General features: G+C 40.6%; 1 protein-coding gene across 3 annotated transcripts in view; it reads right to left on the minus strand.

Annotated features, from left to right (window-relative positions):
- LOC106549203 (protein lifeguard 3) overlaps window positions 1–19,934 on the minus strand; it is a 50,458-nt gene that overhangs the window by 12,972 nt on the left and 17,552 nt on the right. For all 3 annotated transcript variants that reach the window (XM_014066787.2, XM_014066789.2, XM_014066788.2), the window contains one exon: window positions 1,064–1,268. In XM_014066787.2, the coding sequence (XP_013922262.1) occupies window positions 1,064–1,256 (193 nt within the window). In that variant the 5' untranslated portion in view covers window positions 1,257–1,268. The remainder of the gene's footprint in view (window positions 1–1,063; window positions 1,269–19,934) is intronic.

Here is a 19,934-nt window from a genome sequence, read left to right on the forward strand (position 1 = left end):
AGCACCCAAAAGATGGTCATGTGATGGTGGGCATCTATCAGAACTTTAGACTTGTTGGTTTGGGAGGGGTCTGTTGTAACTTCATATGGTCACTAAGCAACCTGTGATAAATCAAGGACTATCTTTATACAAACTCTTTTAAATATAAACTCATATTGTATCATATTTAATTTTACATTAATCTTGGATCCTACTAATAATAAGCTGAAATTTATTACTATTACTTCATGGTTTCATGTTTAGAAAGTGCTAAGACCAGTCAGAATACATGGAATACTGTAGTAAACACTAGGTTTTAACCAGTCTGACTGAAACTGTACCTGGGTGATTAAAAGTTGATAAGAATGAACTAATCTCTGTTGTCATATTTAGAGTGATGTAAGACATTCCAATCATGCCACAATTGTGAGAGAAGCTTCCGGTTTGGGGGGGGGGGGGGAAGCACAGGAGGAGTGGGGTGGCTCCAGAATTGAACTGGGGGCTTCCAGTTAGGACTTTTGTGGCTCTTTGAGTGTTTAAGGTTGCCAACCCCTGACCTAACCAAACCCATTTCCTCAATGCTGGAGTTCAGCCTCTGCTTTGCAAGACAAGCAGAAGAATCAGTAAATTGAGATTAATTCTTTGTTTGCATAAGGCAAGTCACTGCAATTTAAGCAAGGAGAAGTGATTGGAGAGGAAACAGATACAGCCGCAGATGACATAATGTATTCTCTATAATTTGGGTTAAAATTATGAAATTAAATATTCAGACATATTATATACATATATATATACTCCTTTATACTTCTTTACTCTCCCAAACACTCTCTTTTTAAATCTTTTTTAAAAATGCAAACTTTAGAATAGGATGCAGACAGTCTCCTGCCTTTGAATATCTTTGCTGCATGTCTAAATGGTTGGTTTTTAAGGATAAAACCAGAGTGTCAAATTTTAACCCTGTCTGCTCTTAAAACTTGCAATTATGGAAGCTTCCACTTCTTTCTCTTCTCTCCCTTTGCCACTGCCCCACTCATTACACCGCACATCCTATCAAGAGAGAATGAAGGAAAAAACTAAGCATTACCAAAATTCATAGGTGCTGCAGGCACAGGAGGAAATGGCTGGGGATACCCTCCTGGGTGGGAGTAGCCTCCAGGCTCAGGATACCCACCGCTATAGGGTGGTGGTTGCGGATAAGATCCAGGATATCCTCCTCCTGGTGGAGGATAGAGGGGATTTCGATCTTCATAGCTTGGAGGAGCAGAGGGGCGTGACATATTGTCTCAGCACTGAAAAACAAACAGGCATTTCTTTATCAAGCAGAACTGCCATAAATGAATACCATCCAAATCTCCCTTCCCACCCTTTGTATCCTGTTTATACATCCTGTCATTCCAAGAACATGCCACAAAATGGCCAGAAGAGGGAGCCAACAGCAAACCATCAAAGTAAGAGGTGTCTTGTAAGGTTTACGCAGTAGTTTGTCACTGTTTCCTGGTTCAGTGTGGCCAGAGATGGCAATAGAAACGTCAGAAAAGGGGCTTTTCTCTGATGCTTCCTGTGGGTCACACTTGGATTCAGGGCTGATTCATGAAATAAATGGTTGGTTCTGCACTGTCTAAATCTATTTTAAAACAGAGTGCAAAATATGAACGATGCAAATATACTTGAAGACCCCTCCCCCCCAGCTTTGGACCAGGACATACCTATCAATCTAGTTACAATCAAGTCATTGTTTGCCAAAATGAAGATGAAGTCTGTTATAGGCTTGCTTTGATGAGAACATATGAGTATTCAGTTTCTTTCATAATATATTTTATTAACTACAATTGTGAGAGGAAGGGAAGAGGGAGGGGGAGAAAGTTTATAAAAGAAAATGTTAATATGACAAAAATTTGGGTCCACATTTTACCCACTTTGGAAGGATGGAAGTCTGAGTCAACCTTGAGCCTGGTGAGATTGGAACTGCCAAATTGCAGGCAGCCGGCAGAAGTAGTCTGCAATACTGCACTCTGCACTGCCAGTGCTCTCAATTATAGTTTAGAGCTTTTTTGAAAGAGTATTAAACCTGTATTTCTTTAAAAAATCTGTTAATGTTATGATGACCAACACACTGTTTACCCATAAGTCAGATTAATTTTAAACACAAGTTTAGCTTCAGAAGAGCACTAAACTATGTCCAGAAATAATCCTACTGACAACTCGAGGTTTAGGACCTCTAACTTTAGAGTCCCTGTGGTTTGAGGAAGTATGCAAAACACCTCAAATAAATAAATAAAAACAAATGTGTGATTATAAACACCTGCCTTTTCTTGCCTGAGTCTAGATTAAAGTGCTTAGTACAGTGGTTGTTTTTCCACTGGCAGGTGATGCTTAATAAGAAGACAAATGAATTGAATTGAATTTATTATATTTCTATGCCGCCCTTTTCCCAGAAGGGACTCAGGGCGGCTCACAACCCAAGTCAGGGGGGGGATAGGGGGTACAAATAGGGGGGAAAAAGACATAGACAAACAATACCACAATTTTAAAAACAACTCAACAGACACACCATTCAAGCGGGGACAGGAACTCATCAGCCCCAGGCCTGTCGGAACAGCCAGGTTTTGAGGGCTTTGCGGAAAGCCTGGAGGGTGGTGAGGGTCTGAATCTCCACGGGGAGCTCGTTCCAGAGGGCCGGAGCAGCCACAGAGAAGGCCCTCCTCCGGGTGGTCGCCAGTCGGCATTGGCCAGTGGATGGAATTCGGAGGAGGCCTAATCTGTGGGATCTAATCGGTCTATTGGAGGTAATTGGCAGCAGGGGGTCTCTCAAGTACCCAGGTCCAATACCATGAAGGGCTTTATAAGTGATGACTAGCGCCTTGAAGCGTATCCGAAGACCAATAGGCAGCCAGTGCAGCTCGCGGAGGATAGGTGTAACGTGGGTGTACTGAGGTGCACCCACAATCGCTCGCGCGGCTGCTTTCTGGACAAGCTGAAGTCTCCGAATGCTCTTCAAGGGCTTCCCCATGTAGAGCACATTGCAGTAGTCCAGTCTTGAGGTCACAAGGGCACGAGTGACTGTTGTGAGGGCCTCCCGGTTCAGGTAGGGATGCAACTGGTGCACCAGGCAAACCTGGGCAAATGCCCCCCTGGTCACAGCCGACAAGTGGTGTTCAAAAGTCAGCTGTGGGTCCAGGAGGACACCCAAATTGCGAACCCTGTCTGAGGGGCGTACTGTTTGACCTCCCAGCCTGAGAGATGGAAAACTTGGCCAATTAGTGGGAGGGAAACACACCAGCCACTCAGTCTTATCCGGATTGAGTGCAAGCTTGTTAACCACCATCCAGACCCTAACAGCCTTGAGGCACTGACACATCACGTCAACCGCTTCACTGAGTTGGCACGGGGCAGACAGATACAGCTGTGTATCATCCGTATACTGATGGTATTTTATCCCGTGCCGTCGAATGATCTCACCCAGCGGCTTCATGTAGATATTAAACAGGAGTGGGGACAGGACCGAACCCTGCGGCACCCCATAATTCAGGGGCCTAGGGGTCGATCTCTGTCCTCCGACCAACACCGACTGCGACCTGTCCAAGAGGTAGGAGGAGAACCACCGTAGAACGGTGCCTCCCACCCCCACCTCCCGCAGTTGTCGCAGAAGGATACCATGGTCGATGGTATCGAAGGCCGCTGAGAGGTCAAGGAGCACTAGGACGGAGGCATGACCCCCATCCCTGGCTCTCCAGAGATCATCAGTCAGTGCGACCAAGGCAGTTTCCGTGCTGTAGCCAGGCCTAAATCCCGACTGAAAGGGATCTAGATAATCGGTTTCCTCCAAGGACCGCGGAGCTGAGAGGCCACCACTTTCTCAACAACCTTCCCCACAAAGGGGAGGTTGGAGACTGGACGATAGTTATTTAAAACGGCTGTATCCAAAGATGGCCTCTTCAGGAGGGGTCTCACCACCGCCGCCTTTAAAGCGGGGGGAAAGAACCCCTCCCGAAGGGAGGCGATAACAACAACAACAAAATGAATCAGAGGACTCCACCAATCATTTCCCGTAAATCAGGACAAATCTTTGTCCCATTTTAAATCAGCAAGGATGGCCTCAGAATGTTCCTATGGCAGAATAACGAGAGGCAATGAGAACAGCACAACATGTGCCTCCACTTGCTGGCAGTTCAAGGAAATAATAGCCCTTTAATGAGGCATTCTGTTTTGCCCAACCACAGATCTGTTTGGAATGCAATGTCCTAGCTGGCCAGATCTAAATTCTCTGTCTTTTTCCTATTAGATTAAGGAAGGATACCCTCTGGAAACCAGGATCCATACTTAACATTTCCAAGATGGAGAAGGTCAATGTTAGGATGACATCATTTACACAAGGAGGGTTAAGTTTGGGGGTGGATTTGGAAGTTAGTTTTTCCTTTCTCTGATGATTATGATGATGATTAAAATGTGCACGTTGCTCAACTCCAACAGCTCTGGGTGGTTGCAAATAAAATTGCTGCAAAAAATGCAACAATAGACAAAATGAAGAGTAAAGGAACACAGAAACAGAAATATAGAAAACTGACAGCTGAAAAAGACCCAGTGGTCCATCAAGTCTTTAAGGTTTTTGTTTGTTCTTGTTTTCTTTTCTTTTTATTATTTTAATTATTATTATTGTATCCATTCATTTATTTATTTATTAGATGCAGTGGTGGGATTCAAATAATTTAACAACCGGTTCTTTGCCCTAAAGACCAGCTGGGTAGGCGTGGCTTGGTGGTCATGTGACCGTGTGGGCATGGCCAACTCAACATTACTCACATCGATGGACTTACAATGTAATAAGGGTTAACCGGAGAGACAGTTTCTGTAATCAGGGCAATAAAGATTAGGCTAGAAACAACACAAGAATGTTTCCTTCCTGCCTCCCTTACAGGATTAGCCCTGTAATGTGAGAAAAAACAAAATGAGATTTCTTCCAACAACCTGTTTTCTGAACTGCTTAGAAAGTTAACAACCAGTTCTCCCGAATAGGTGCGAACTGGCTGAATCCCACCACTGATTAGATGGCAATTTAAATGAAAGCAAGGATGACAAAAACAAAACCAGAGACAGGAACAGAAAAAATAATAATAAACCTGCAATCCAAAGAATGTTTTTATTCACCCTCATCAAAGGTTCTGTAATATTTAGTGCACTTTTTATGTTCTTCCCTTGATTCCCTTGATTCATGATCAAAGCTTTCAACTTCATTATAACATTTACACAGCTGTTAGTACTTTGTGGCCTTGATAACAGCCTACCATCAACAGTTGATGGAATATCTTATTAGGGTTTTCTAATTTTCACTTGATGGATATTTGTTAGGTGCAGGGTTGGTTTGTTTGACAGAGGATGCTGCAACATTATTGGTGTGTGTCTTGCTTGTTGTGTGCCTGGATTATTGTAATAATCTCCTACTGTCCCTTGCTCTTAGATCAGAGTAGTGGCATTTGAGCTATTCTGGATCATCTCCATTGTTTTCATGTCTCAATGCAGACAATGCAGAGTCTATTTTAAATTGCTGGTAACTATAATAAAGGGACGTGGTGGCTCAGTGACTAAGACGCTGAGCTTGTCAATCAGAAAGATTGACTAAACGCCTTTGGCGTTTAGTCATGCAGGCTACATAACCATGGAGACGTCTTCGGACAGTGCTGGCTCTTCGGCTTTGAAATGGAGATGAGCACCACCCCCTAGAACCGAGAACAACTAGCACATACCTTTACCTTTACTATAATTCAGGCCCTCCATACAATTATTTAATTTATTCTGAGTGGAGACCTTTTTAGATATATTATTTATATTTACCCTTTATTATTTTTACAAATAACTCAAGGTGGTGAACATATCCAATATCTCTTCCTCCTCCTATTTTCCCCACAATGGCTACTTTGTGATGTAAGTTGGGCTGAGACAAAATGACTGGCCCAAGGTCACACAACTGGCTTCCATGGCTAAGGTGGAACTTGAACTCAGAGTCTTCTGCTTTCTAGAATTCTGCCTTAACCACGAGACCAAACTAGTGGAGTCCTTCTCTAGCATCAGGGTATCCAGAATCTGAGCTTTAGAGATGTGGCCACACAATTCTAGAACCAGTTCCTTTCATCCCTGGAAATGCCATTTGAGATTTTAAAGTGGTTAAACAGCTTTTTCTTCGATTAATGGGTTAGTGCAGGGTCCGGTGGTTGCCTACTCATATTTGGCTGTCAGCACCAAGTTACCACCTATTTTAAATAATCATAGATACAGTATAAATTCATGGTACTGTTTTAAACTTACTGTTATATTGAATTGCTCATTTGATACCGGGCTAACTTTTTTTGATTGATTTGGAATTGTTTTGTTGAAGAATAATATCAGTAATAAGACCAATTTGAATGTTCCTTGGATTAATTACAAGAAGGCATTTGTCTTGCTGCTATATGATTAGATAATTAGGTGGCTTGAAATAACAGAGGTCAGTAGAAACATCAAATCTTTGTGGAAAGATTAACAATTCAACATAAATCATGGCTGTGGGTCAATGGTGATGGATCAGGAGAGGCTAATATCAAGACAGGAATCTTTCAAGGAAATTCATTCTCACCACTACTGTTTGTTATTGCATTGACTTTTCTGTCAACAATACTGAACAAGTCAGGTTATAGCTATCATACCTCAAAAACAGCCAAGCTATCACTTTGCATAGATGATATGAAGTTGTATGGAAAAACACAATCTGAAATAGAATAGTTGCTCATATTGTCCACATATATAGCCAAAATATTGCAAAGGAGTTTGGACTGGAGAAATATGTCACCCTTACCATCAAGAGGGGAAAATAGCAAACTGAAAGAATCAAGATGCCCTATGGAAATACCATCAAGAACCTGAACACAATCACCACAAATACTTCGGCATACTTCAAGCTGATGGCATCAAGCACACTGAACTTAAGAAGAAGGTTAGAAGTTCAATTGACATGTGGGGATTTCCAGACATTAGATGCAGCTGGGGCAGTGAATAGGATTCAAGCAGAACTAAAAGCCCTGTATAAGGAAAGCAGAAAAATAATGACAATGACTCATGTCCTTCATCCATGCAACAATGTTGACAGACTCTACTTAGTCAGAAAAATAAGTGGAAGTGGAATATTACAAGTACATCAGACAGTTGAAGAAGAAAAAAGAGCATTGGAAGAATATCTAAAGGACATTGAAGAAGAGGCACGGAAGCTACAGTATCACAAATGCTGATTGATTACTGGAGAGACCAAACTGGCCTACAAGAAAGATCAAGTGAAGAATGCAAAAGAGACATAAAATATTACTTGGCCAGTACATTAAAAAAATATAGGCGAGAGGGCAGGGCTGACGTCGCTATGACACGACTTGCAATCTTGGAGTTCCAGGACTGCTGTCGATATCTGCTGCTGGATGGTCCTTTTGGACCTAAACCATCCCATAGAGACGGTGATAGAGAAGGGCACTTCCTGCTGATCTCAGGGACATTGCAAAGTCCCTGATTGATCCAGGAGAAGCTCTTTTTTCCGGAGAAAGAGAAGCAGCTATTAAGCTGCAGAAGGTTGGGACAGCCCCTGAATGGAAGAAAAGCAGAAGAGAGAGTGTGTCGAAATGATGAGATAAATGTTACTATTAGAGAACACTCAAAAAGACAGAGTAAAATTAAAATTGAAGACAGAAGAGAGCAAGCGGTGAATTAAACCTGAATTAAACTTAGTGTGTTATCTTTTTTTAATTTTGCTTTTTTTATGAATGGAACTTTTACAAATGCCTCTTACTTTTTAAATTGAACTGGTTTCTTTTTTCCTTCTTCTATTTTTCCTCTTTTTTCATATTTATGTATTATGATTTTCTTTCTTTTCTTTTTACAACGCTCGGCTGGATTGTTTGCTTTTAAGCACCTTTTTTTTCTTAAGTCCGGAATTTAAAAAGAGGGGTAGAGGTAGAGGGAAAAGAAGCAACACTGCCATCTAGAGGCTGGAGGCATGGAAACATTGCCTTTTTTATTTCTTTGAACATTTGACTTATATCTAATACTTCAAAGCTCCTGATTTTGTTTATTGAAAAGGATAGTGGGAAGAGTACGGATTGTTTATGCAGGTGCTCTTCTGGAGTACTATCAATAGCTGGACTGGAATAAGGAGAAAACCTTGATTTGAAAGTTTATAGTGAACTTGTTTGAAACTTAACAAAAAGCTTTGGATGTTTTAGTGGCAGTGTTTATAACCTGGAAGAATGGCGCATCATGAAGAAGAAAAAGAATTAACATTGCAAATGATTATGTTTGAAGTTCAAAAAGTACAAATAAGTACAAAAAACATTGAAAAGAGGATGGAGAACATATAACAAAAAACAGAAAAAATAGAGGGAAGAGTTGAGAATATTTATAAAATGATGATGAAATTTGAGAATAGAGTTCAAAAAATTGAAGAAAAATATGAACAAAGTGATAAGAAAATTGTTGATATTGACAGCAAATCGAGCATGGTTGGAAACGACAGGAGTGGAATGTTGAAAGGAGAGATTAACAAACTGGAACCCTATCTCAAAGTTCAAAACATGAAAGAAGAAAAGGGAGAAGATTTGGCAGAAACAATGAGTGAAATTTTGGCAGAAGCACCGGTGATAACTAAAGGCAAGCGGATGGAAGGAACAGATGGCAGATTTTGAGTTTTTACAAGATATGCAAGGAACAACAAGGTGCCAAGAGAAGTCCACATAAGACTTATCAAGAAAATAATTAGAATACAAATACCACAAATGGCAAGAGATATAGGACTGCACTACTACTGGAAGGATACAGGATGGAGAAATGAAATGTTAGAATAAAAATTAAGTTAAACTTAGTTAAATTTAGAGTATTATGTATAAAATAAAGTAATAATAGTTATAGCTAAATAAATGATTAATAATGATAATAATGCATGTATATACACTAGATTGATAGTATGACATTTTATATAAATTGTAAGTGAGGACTATGGAGAGGATGTTTCAAAGCTTTGTTATAAAAATAAATAATTCTATATAGAATAGAATATAAAGCTGTAATACTATTGGATGATTTCAGAATGCCATAATATAAATTTATCTTAAATTCAGAATACTTTAAATAAAAAGGATGTAATAATAGTTATAGGCAAATGAATGTTTAATAACCATAACAACTGTATACATATATATTAGAATGATGATATGAGTCTTTATGTAAATTGCAAGTGAAGACTATTGTGAGAAAGCATAAACGTTTTGTAACCAATCGACATACTGTAAGTAATTGGAGAAGGATTTTTATTTTGTGTGTGTTTATGTCTGTATGTTTTATGTTTGTCTAAAAATAAAACCTTTTTTTATAATAAAAAAATATAGGCAAGCAGATAACAAGACCTAGTAATGAATAAGAGCAAGAAAATTGAATAAAGATGGCGCTGCAAAAGACCAAGTCTTAAGAACAAATTATATAAACCCAAAATTTAGAAGATAGCAACAAACAATAAGTGTTGTCTCTGCAACGAAGGTGAAAGAAGCAATGCACCAGCAGTTAGCTGCCACAAGAAGATTGCATAGACTACAAACAACAGCATGACAAAGTAGCAACATGCATTGGAACTGCCATTTGTCTGCAAGCAAGAACAAAATAGACAAAGTCATAGAAAATGAAGAAGCTCAAGTACTCTGGGATCCAAAATTCAAACCTACAGGCACCTACCACATAACACCCCAGACTTAATAATTGTTGATAAGAAAAAGTATGGATAGCGGATGTTGCAGTTGCCTAGAGACAGAAGAATAAAAGAGAAAGAACTGGGGAAAATTCACAAATTACATAGACCCACAAATAGAAATAGAACAACTGTGGGAAACTAAAGTAAAAATAGTACTAATGGTAATCAGTGCCTGGGGTGCAATTTGAAAAAACCTGGAGCACCACTTGAACACCATAAGGTAAAGGTAAAGGTTCCCCTCGCACATATGTGCTAGTTGTTCCTGATTCTATGGGGCAGTGCTCATCTCCATTTCAAAGCCAAAGAGCCTGTGCTGTCAGAAGACATCTCTGTGGTCATGTGGCTAAACGACTAAATGCAAAAGGCGCACGGAACACTGTTACCTTCCCACCAAAAGTGGTTCCTATTTTTCTACTTGCATTTTTACATGCTTTCGTACTGCTAGGTTGGCAGAAGCTGGGACAAGTAATGAGAGCTCACTCCATTACGCGGCACTAGGGATTCGAACTGCCAAATTGCTCACTCCATTACATGGTGCTAGGGATTCGAACTGCCGAATTGCCGACCTTTCTGATCGACAAGCTCAGCGTCTTTGCCAATGAGCCACCGTGTCCCTCTTGAACACCACAGGTATTGACAATTATCAGTCAATGGCAAAAGGTAGCTTTACTTGGAACAGGTTACATCTTGCAATGATACCTTAAGCACCATCAAACAACATCTGCCTATTCCAGGTCCATGAGAAGAATTCGGTTGACAAAAATGCCAAATTCATTTCACTCTAAACATTTGGCTTACTGTGCAACCAACAAAAATAAATAATATGGTAGAAAAAATATAAATCCTTGGGGGAAAAGAAGGCGTAAGGTTTACAAAGAAGATACAGGATAGTTTTTTGTTTTTAAAAATGAGGAAGGTGGGTATGACTGATTTCAAGCTGCTTTTCTTCTTGCTTAGTTGAAGTGCTGATTATGCTAGATTTTTATCATTTTATTATTGTTCAGACATTATTCTGAATGCTGGGAATGAGTGGAAGTTTTTTCTTCCTTAAGTGAATGTTCTATTATGTACCAATTGATAATCCAGCATTGCCCAGGTATTTATTTATAGGGGGAAAATGTCTTGACCAAATGTAATTTCTAATGTTGGATTTTCTCCCTTACCAGAGGGAGCCCCCTTGTGGAGTACTATGAAGCTGTTACCATGGTAACTCCACTGCACTGTACAGTAGAAGCCATTTTATGGCAATACAGAAGAAGTCATTTAAGGCACAACAGGCTGTATATTAACAGAACACACAACCCGAGGGGTGTTAGGGATGTCTTACCCCCACAGTATTTTTTTCCAGAGAGTAAGTCATCTGTGTATCAAGTTTGATCAAAATTGCTCGAGGCGTTCCAGAGTTTTGCCGGACATACACACACACAGCCACTTTTATATATATAGATTTATGCATGTGCATGCACACACGTACACACTATGTAACCTGCCAGAATATGATGCATTTTGTTTTATAGTATTATTAAATGCAGAAAACAATCAATGTTTCTTTAAAAAACAGAATGTTTTTCTGTAGTCACAGAAAAAGTTCAGGAATGTCCCTTAGATAAATGTTATTTCTTTTTCATAATTAGACCCTTTATCCTAATATCTTTGGAAGATAGAACAGCCTGTTTTCATTGTTCTTATAGAAGCGTCCTAGACCAATACAGCTTATTCAAACATTTGAAATATGGCACCTCTGGAAATAAAAAGACTTTAAGAAGTTATTTTACTGACACACTGGTTTGAGCCAACTGGCTGCCCAGTGGGCAGTCCATCTGAACAGGAACTACAGAAAAAACTCATTCCCCATTTCCATTTCAACAGACCCAATGTAGCAGTTCCTCCTTTTATTACAAACACTTGTATGATCAGCCAAAATGTTAAACAGTCCTCCTTCAACATAGGGTGCAATGCAGAAAATACTTAGTAGTCTTAGAAGATTTGCTAGGCATGTGAGATATTGTATTACTAATGTAACACAATTGTGACATTTGTAAATGGTGGCAATTAGGAATTATTACTAGGGCAGAGGGGAAGAAACAGGTCACAGTTCCTGGGTGAATTGAGAAAACAGGTAATTTCTTCTTGTTAGCATATCTCATATCTAGTCCTTTGGCAGTAGCTTATCTAAATGTATGTTTCATGTCATCCTTGTTCTTTTAAGCAAACCTATAAAATGTTCCAAAGGGGCTATTCATGCCCAGAATAGACGCACAGATGCATTTATTTACTTAACGAACTGGGACGCCATCTTCCAGGGAAAGTCCATCAGGCGCTCCTCAATTATCATGGAACATTGTGTGACCAGAGCAAAGAGAAGCCCGGTGACAAATTGTAATGGAATGTCAATGGATGACATTGGGGAAAGAGGGGAAGAGGCGCTGCCTAGGAAACAATCGGACCAGAGAGGCAGGAGCGCAGCAATCGATTAACGGTCAGAGGGAGAAACCTAGGAAGGACCCACCCTAAGGGATCAAGCCGTTCAAAGTGGAGGCAGAAAATGTGTGCCTTCAGACTTGCAAGATTTTGTTAAGTTAGCCTTGCAATAAAATATAATTCGTTCATTTTGTTGTGTTTCCTTGTCTGGTTTATTTGAAGGCTGACACACATCGTGGTCTAACTCGACTGAAATATAAACTGCTTCAGGATCTTCTCCCTAGTGGGACTGTGCTGTAATACACCGGTCCCCAACCTTTCTGGCACCAGGAACTGATTTTGTGGAAGACAATTTTCCCATGGACCCCGGGGGCGGGGGTTCGCATGCAGCCTAGATCCTGAGCATGTGCAGATGAAGCTTTGCTTGCTTGCCCACTGCTTGTGCAGCCTGGTTCCTAACAGGCCATAGATAGGGTACCGGTCTATGGCCCGGGGGTTGGGAACCCCTGCTGTAATAGATATCTAGAATGCTTTCATTCCCAAATTTTGTGCAATGATTTTCCTGGAAACTGAATCACCTCAAGTGGAACATGAAAGAATTGGGAGGGTGGAGAGAGCTAGTTCTCCTCCCTCACTCTGCTGCTTCTGGGTCAGAGCATTGATAAGTTATCAGTCTCTAAACCAAGGGTTCCTAATTTTTTTAGCCAATTTTTACATTTACATGAATTTATAGCATATTTATGGGCACTCATCTAAAATGTCTGCCAAGGGAAGTTCAGTTATCTGCATACGTGCTGGTCAAGCCCATAAAGCACCTTCTCCTACTCCTACTATCTTACTTCTCGATCTCAACTGATCCTTTTATTTTTTTGTTTTTTCTGGCAGAGGGTAACTTCTTAACAGACCACTGACCTATCCTCATCCACCAATTTCTAAAGCATACCTAAGAGGCATTCTTGTAAATGAAGTTATGCTGGGTTTGGGGGCTTTGCCACATTCCGTGTCCTCCTTTTTTAATTGAAATAAATTATTAAAAAAAAATAAGTGAGAAGATACGAGAATGGCAGGTACATATTTGCGTGTAGATAACCTGTGGAACATTTCCAAACTTAAACATACACATAGAAAGCATTCACAAGCCCAGTTGATACTTTTATAAATTTCTTTTCTAAATTGGAAAAATCAACAAGCATTTTTCTTTGGAAAGGAAACTCTTACATTTATATCTTATGTTTATGTTACATTGTTAGAGAAAAACAGTTTATGAGTAAATTTACTGGAGCTACACACTTCATGAATAATTAGTTACCAGAAATTCAAGAAACAAATAATACACTACTTAAAATTCATCTATATGGATATAGCAGCTCCTGCTTCCCTTTAGGGAAAAAACAAAACTCATTTCATCACGGATTCCTTCTTCTTAAACCAAGATATCCCAAACTGGAGGCTGTAACCGCATTAGGTTCAGACAGAGTTTAGAATAGTGTAAATATTTTTTAATGTTTTTATTAAAAATATAAATAAAGTTTCATCATATTGTTTTCACTGTTCATGTGTATGTTCATTTTGATGTCTGGAATTGAGAAGAAGTATAAACATTAAGATTATGCTAAAAGAAAGTATGATGACATAAAGTTTAAGGAACTCTGCTTTAAACAGAAGTATATCTGAAGAAAGTGGCATATGTTGAGCTCAACCAAGAGCACCTTGTAAAGGGGATGTACATTTCTTCAGAGGAAGCAACTACAGGAACGAGCCTTGATATCTTCCAAGCTACGCCATCCATTCATAGGCATCCATAGAAGGAACAAGGTGTGTGTGTGTGTGTGTGTGTGTGTGAAACACACAGCACGACATCCCAACATAAACTACACCCCTGATGTATTTGCATGTGAGGTTGCAACGCTAGCATGAAAGAAACATGCTTGCATTGTGATTATAAATGCATTTTGGCATCCTTGTGGTTAGGAACTAGCCATTCTTCCTCTCTTTTCTAACAGACAGGAGATCTTGAGGTCTTCTACTCCAACTACCTGCTCAAGCAGGAGACCTTGTACCATTACAGACAAATGGCAGTCCAATCTCTTTTTAAAAACCTCCAACCCACAACTTCTGGCAGCAATCTCTTCCACTGATTAATTGTTCTTACTGTCCGGAAGTTTTACACTGGATCTCTCCTTCATAAGCTTCCATCCATTGCTTCATGTCCTGCTCACAGGTGCTTTGGAGAATATGTTAACCCACTTTTTCTCTGTGATAGCCCCTCAAATATGGGATGATGGCTACTATGTCACCCCTAGTCTTCCTCTTCGTTATATATACCCAGTTCTATTTCAAGAACATGGGCTTATTGCAAAGGGGAGACAAGTGGCATATATGCAAAATATTTCACAGGTCTTTCCCCCAACAAACTAGTTAATTGTGAGTAAGAGAACAGTGGAAGGAAAGTAGGAATCTTTGGTCACATGTAGAACGAACAGTTACTTCACATGAAAATATGGATCCAGAAAAGGAAGATAATATGAAGGAGAAATTTGGCACAAGCATTTGTGTGTGCGTGTGTGCGTGTGTGTGTGTGAAAGTAAAACAGAAAGGGGGAAGGCAGGGAACAATAAAGGGAAAGTAATTGGCATCATAACAGAAAAGTTTTCAGTGAAAAGTTTATCAGAATGATTCCAAGGTGAGGCTGCATTGACGCTGCCTTCAACTTCCACCCAGAATTGGTTTATACATTATTTAATTTTCCTCATTTGTGGAAGAGACTTTGGCACCACAAAAGAGCATTATAATTATTCAGAAAGTTAAACAAAAAAGAACAAGGAAGTCAGGCCAGGAAAGGATCACTTACCGTATATACTCGAGTATAGGCCGACACGAATATAAGCCGAGGCACCTAATTTTACCACAAAAAACTGGAAAAGTTATTGACTCGAGTATAAGCCTAGGGTGGGAAATGCAGCAGCTACCGGTAAATTTCAAAAATAAAAATAGATACCAATAATGTTTTTGAATATTTATTTCAAAGAAAAACAGTAAACTAGCGGTGTATTCAATGAAATACTTCACTCACCTCATGATGATGATGTCCCGCTGTGATGATGATGTCCCGTGCAGCCGCAGGAGCGATGTCCCGCCTCCTATGACACACGGCACAGTGATTCCTATCATTGGATCACTGTACCAGAGGAGGTGGGACATCGCTATGTGGCTGCTTGCCATAACAAGGAGGAGGTGGGACATCGTTGCAGAGCGGCAGGAGGGGGAGGAAGGGGAATCGTAAGACAGCCCTGCATTACATTAGAACGTGAGGAGGGGGGATGGTGCGGTGCGCGCTGCGCGGCAAACTGACACAGAGGGAGGGGAAACTCACAGGGGCACTGGGCCATTCACGAGTGTCACCCAGCGGCATGGCCCTGCCCTTTTTTCTCCTCCATTTCGGGCAAATTTTTCACTGACTCGAGTATAAGCCGAGGCGGCTTTTTTCAGCCCAAAAAGTGGGCTGAAAAACTAGGCTTATACTCGAGTATATACAGTATCTATCACAGAAAACGGAAAATGGCCTTTTTAGCATATCTTATCTATTGTGTAACTACATGGAAGTAAAGCACCCAAGAACACTGCAAGCTCATTTCTGGACTGCCTAGCATGACTAAGGGCTGACATTTAAAAAGAGGCAAAAGGTTGTTACATTCTGTGTACATATAGGTAGTCCCCACCTTATGACTGCAATTGAGCCCAACATTTATGTTATTAAGTGAGACATTAAGTGAGTTTTGCCCCATTTCACAACCTTTCTTGCCACAGTTGTTAAATGAATCCCCAACTTACCGTTGTTAAATGAATTACTGCAGTTGATAAGTTAGCACCCCAGCTGTTAAGTGAATCTGGCTTCCCCATTGATTTTGCTTGTTAAAAGGTTGCAAAAAGTGATCACATGACCTTGGGACACAGCAATGGTCATAAGTATAAACCAGTTGCTAAGCATCTGAATTTTGATCACATGATCATGGGGATACTGAAAAGGTTGCAACTGTGCAAAATGGTCATCGGTCACTTTTTTCAGTGACACTGTAACTTTGAATGGTCACTAAATGAACTGTTGTAAGTTGAGGACTACATGTACTGTGTAATCATATAAAAGTTATCTCCCCGCCAACCCGAGGCTCAGGAGCCCAACATAATGTCACTTCTATATCTATCTACTCTTGGAGCTAATGGATTTGGATTTGGATTTGATTCAATTTGTAGGCCGCCCTATTCCCTGAAGGGACTCAGGGCGGCTGAACAAAGCCAAGGGAGGGGAAATTACAAAAAGTAAGACAAAGACAATCAGACAATACAAACAGTTTAAAAGCACAACAGACACAGCAAATTCGAGTGGGGGGGGGAACTCAACCCCAGGCTTGCTGGGACAGCCAGGTCTTCACGGCCGTCCGGAAGGCCTGAAGGGTGGAGAGGGTCCAAATCTCCACGGGGAGCTCATTCCAAAGGGCCACAGAGAAGGCCCTCCTCTGAGTAGTCGCCAGCCGACATTGGCTGGCAGATGGAATACGGAGGAGGCCTAATCTGTGGGATCGAATGGCTCTGTGGGAGGTAATCGGCAGAAGGCGGTCTCTCAAGTACCCAGGTCAAATACCGTGTAGGGCTTTATAAGTAATAACTAGCACCCTGAAGCGTATCCGGAGACCAATAGGTAGCCAGTGCAGCTCGCGGAGGATAGGTGTAACGTGGGTGTACCGGGGTGCACCCACAATCGCTCGCGCAGCTGCATTCTGGACCAATGGAAGATAGACCACATATATCATTCAGATAGGACTACAAGGATCTCACTTCATCAAACACTTAACAGAGCTAAAGAGGGAAGAAATAAGGTATAAGCCGCAGATTTGCAAAGGTTACACAATCAAAATTTGAACAGATGCATAATGGAGTCATTTATGCAAACAACATTTGTGCAAATGTTAATATACATTGCTATTCCATGTATGGTTTGCCATTATGTTAAATTAATATGCAAAAGACCATACATTGCACACCTTTGATCCTTTAAAGATTAGAAGTATGTGTTAAATAACATGGCTGAAATGGTTAATGAAACCACTTGCATAGTAGGGTAGATCCTACTCCTGATATGAATAAGATCTAGGGGAGTGATGGCTAACTTTTTGGTACCGAGTGCCCAAACTGGAATGCATGTGTGTGTGCGTGCATGTGTGTGTGCGTGCATGCTGGAGCACCAGAAACCCGAAGACCAGCTGGTCGGCACGCACATGCCTGCTTTTGGGCTGGTTTTTTGGGAGCATTTTCAGGCTGTTTTTAGCCTCCCAAAATTACCAATAACGGCCTGAAAATCCATTTTTTGCCTTTTGGGGTGTTTTGGGGGGCATTTTCAGGTGCTCTGAAGACCAGCTGGCCAGCGCACATGTGCGCATCGGAAACCAGAAAAGCAGCTGGCGATGGCACACATGCCCACAGAGAGAGCACGCGTGCCATAAGTTCACCATCACATATGCTCTGCTCAAGAGGAAACATCCTCTGTTTAAAGGGCTATCAGCTATCAGAACAAAGAATGGCAGCCTCAAAGTGGCCCATCAATAACAGGACCATTAATAATTGGATTACACACTTTCCCTGCCGTGATGATACATGCTATCTTTCTACTGAAACAATAACCATTGTGTTTACACAATGGGATTCACAGGTTTAATATAATACAAGGAGTCCTTGGTGCTCTCTGAGATTGGTTGTTTTCTTGCAGACATTTCATTACCAAAGTAAGTAGCATAATATAAACTCTTCTTTTATCTTATTTTTGGGATGATGTATAAAAATGTTATCCACTCAGACTGCTAATTAGTTTAACCCCTGATATTGTAAATCTGCATTTGGGAGCCAATGCAGGATCAAGAACAGTGCCGGATGGTACTGTTCTGTCCTAGACTAAGCAAAGACTCCTGGGCCACATCAATTCTGTGGCTACAATCAAAACAGTATCTCAGTGCTAAAATATAAAAGCATTATAAATCTACAAAATTGGATGCAATATATGTTTTAGAGACTTAGTTTATTTTAGACGTTTAAGATTAAGCCAGCCCTTATTTCATGGCAGACCAATCTATGGCTCACAGGTGCAGTCATTGGAGAATTGGGGAGCCCCTCCCACAAGCAGCAACCTACTACTTCCTGCCTGCCAGGGAATCACATCCAGGGTTCTGTCGGTCAGCTTATTGGAGAATGGCAAGGAAGGCCATTCTCCATAGGAAGCAGGCCTTGGGTTAGGTCCACTAACTGTTCAAAGTTACGACTGTGCTGAATGAGGGGAATTTAACAATCAGCTCTTAAATTGCAGCTGCTGCAAGGACAGTGTAGTGTCCTGTGGTCCCATGACTGTGATTTACATATTATTAAATTGATATGCTGCCCATCCCGCTATTCAAACTGACTCTAAGAAATTTGGGCAATTGGCAATCAGCTCACAATGATGTTTGCAGCATCTCACAGTCATAAAATTGCCATTTGCAACCTTCCCTGCCGGCTTCCCATAAGCAAAGTCAATGGGGAAGCTGGCAGGAAGTCACAAGTTGCTGCTGCCATTTTTTGTTTCTCCCAAGGAGCTCCCATCAGAATGGGGATCTTGTTCTTTGTGGTGCCCAACCATGGCAGCCACCTGCACTTTGAGGCATCAACCCACCAGTAACTCTTGCCTACCAGCCTGTTTGCTTGAGATTGTTCTTTGTGGTGATCATGTGAAGTCCTTGCTTAATGATGGCAACAGGAACTGCCAGGATTGCCATTGCTAAGTAATGTGGCTACATGATATTGCACTTTATGATCACATTGTTTAACAATGGAAATTTTCAGCTTAATTGCCTTCATAACTCAAATACTATCTGTATTTATCCTTAAGTACTACTGCTTGCAGCAGGAAGCTAACAATCTGTAATAGATGAGTAGAATAAAGAGAAGTCTTGCAGGCAACCAGCTGTTGTGAGAGGGACCACTGGCTTTCCAGAGTGGCAAGGCCTCTGGGAAGAAGTATCCATAAGTGGAAAGCAAGCCTCACTTCAGCTCTCCTTTAGAAATTTTCATCAAAACCAATAGCGGGAAAGAAAGGTAAAGGAGAAATGAATGAATGGTATATGCTGGAGAGAATTCTGTGTGTATGAAAGTATGCATTGTGGATGTGTGCAAAGCAAAGTGTGTGGGCTCATACAGACGGTACAATCGCTGGGAGCATGTGCTATTTTAAGACGTCTATTTCCATCTATTCTGTAATGTCAGTGATTCATAAAGCTCGCATGTTCACTGCCTGAGAGAGTTTCACATTCTGACACACCTTACTTATCATTTATAAAAACAGTTTCATTATCAGTTCATGTAGAAACCCATGAATTAAAAACTCAAATAAATCTCCATGTTAGAGAGATTGATGGGAGATGTTTATTGTCCCAGAATCTAAAATGAAAGGAATTAAGTTTTTGAGATTTCTGGAACTTCTCCTAAAGGTCTATCTTGTTAAAGAAAACTTGGGAAACAAATTTGCTTTCTGAGAGCTGTTCAAAATGTAACACTTTCCTAAACTAACATTATAGAGAAGAAGAAAGATGTGGCCCTTTAGAGCACATGGAGTGCCTGTTAGAACTTTTGAGCGTAAATCAGGCAAATTATGAAAGTCCAGCCAGGAAGAAAGAAAGAAAGAAAGAAAGAAAGAAAGAAAGAAAGAAAGAAAGAAAGAAAGAAAGAAAGAAAGAAAGAAAGAAAGAAAGAAAGAAAGATAGATGTG

This window comes from Thamnophis sirtalis, unplaced genomic scaffold, assembly GCF_051295495.1.
Source record: "Thamnophis sirtalis isolate CommonGarterSnake01/CBP01778 unplaced genomic scaffold, rThaSir2_p1.2 scaffold_1, whole genome shotgun sequence".
Taxonomy (NCBI): domain Eukaryota; kingdom Metazoa; phylum Chordata; class Lepidosauria; order Squamata; family Natricidae; genus Thamnophis; species Thamnophis sirtalis.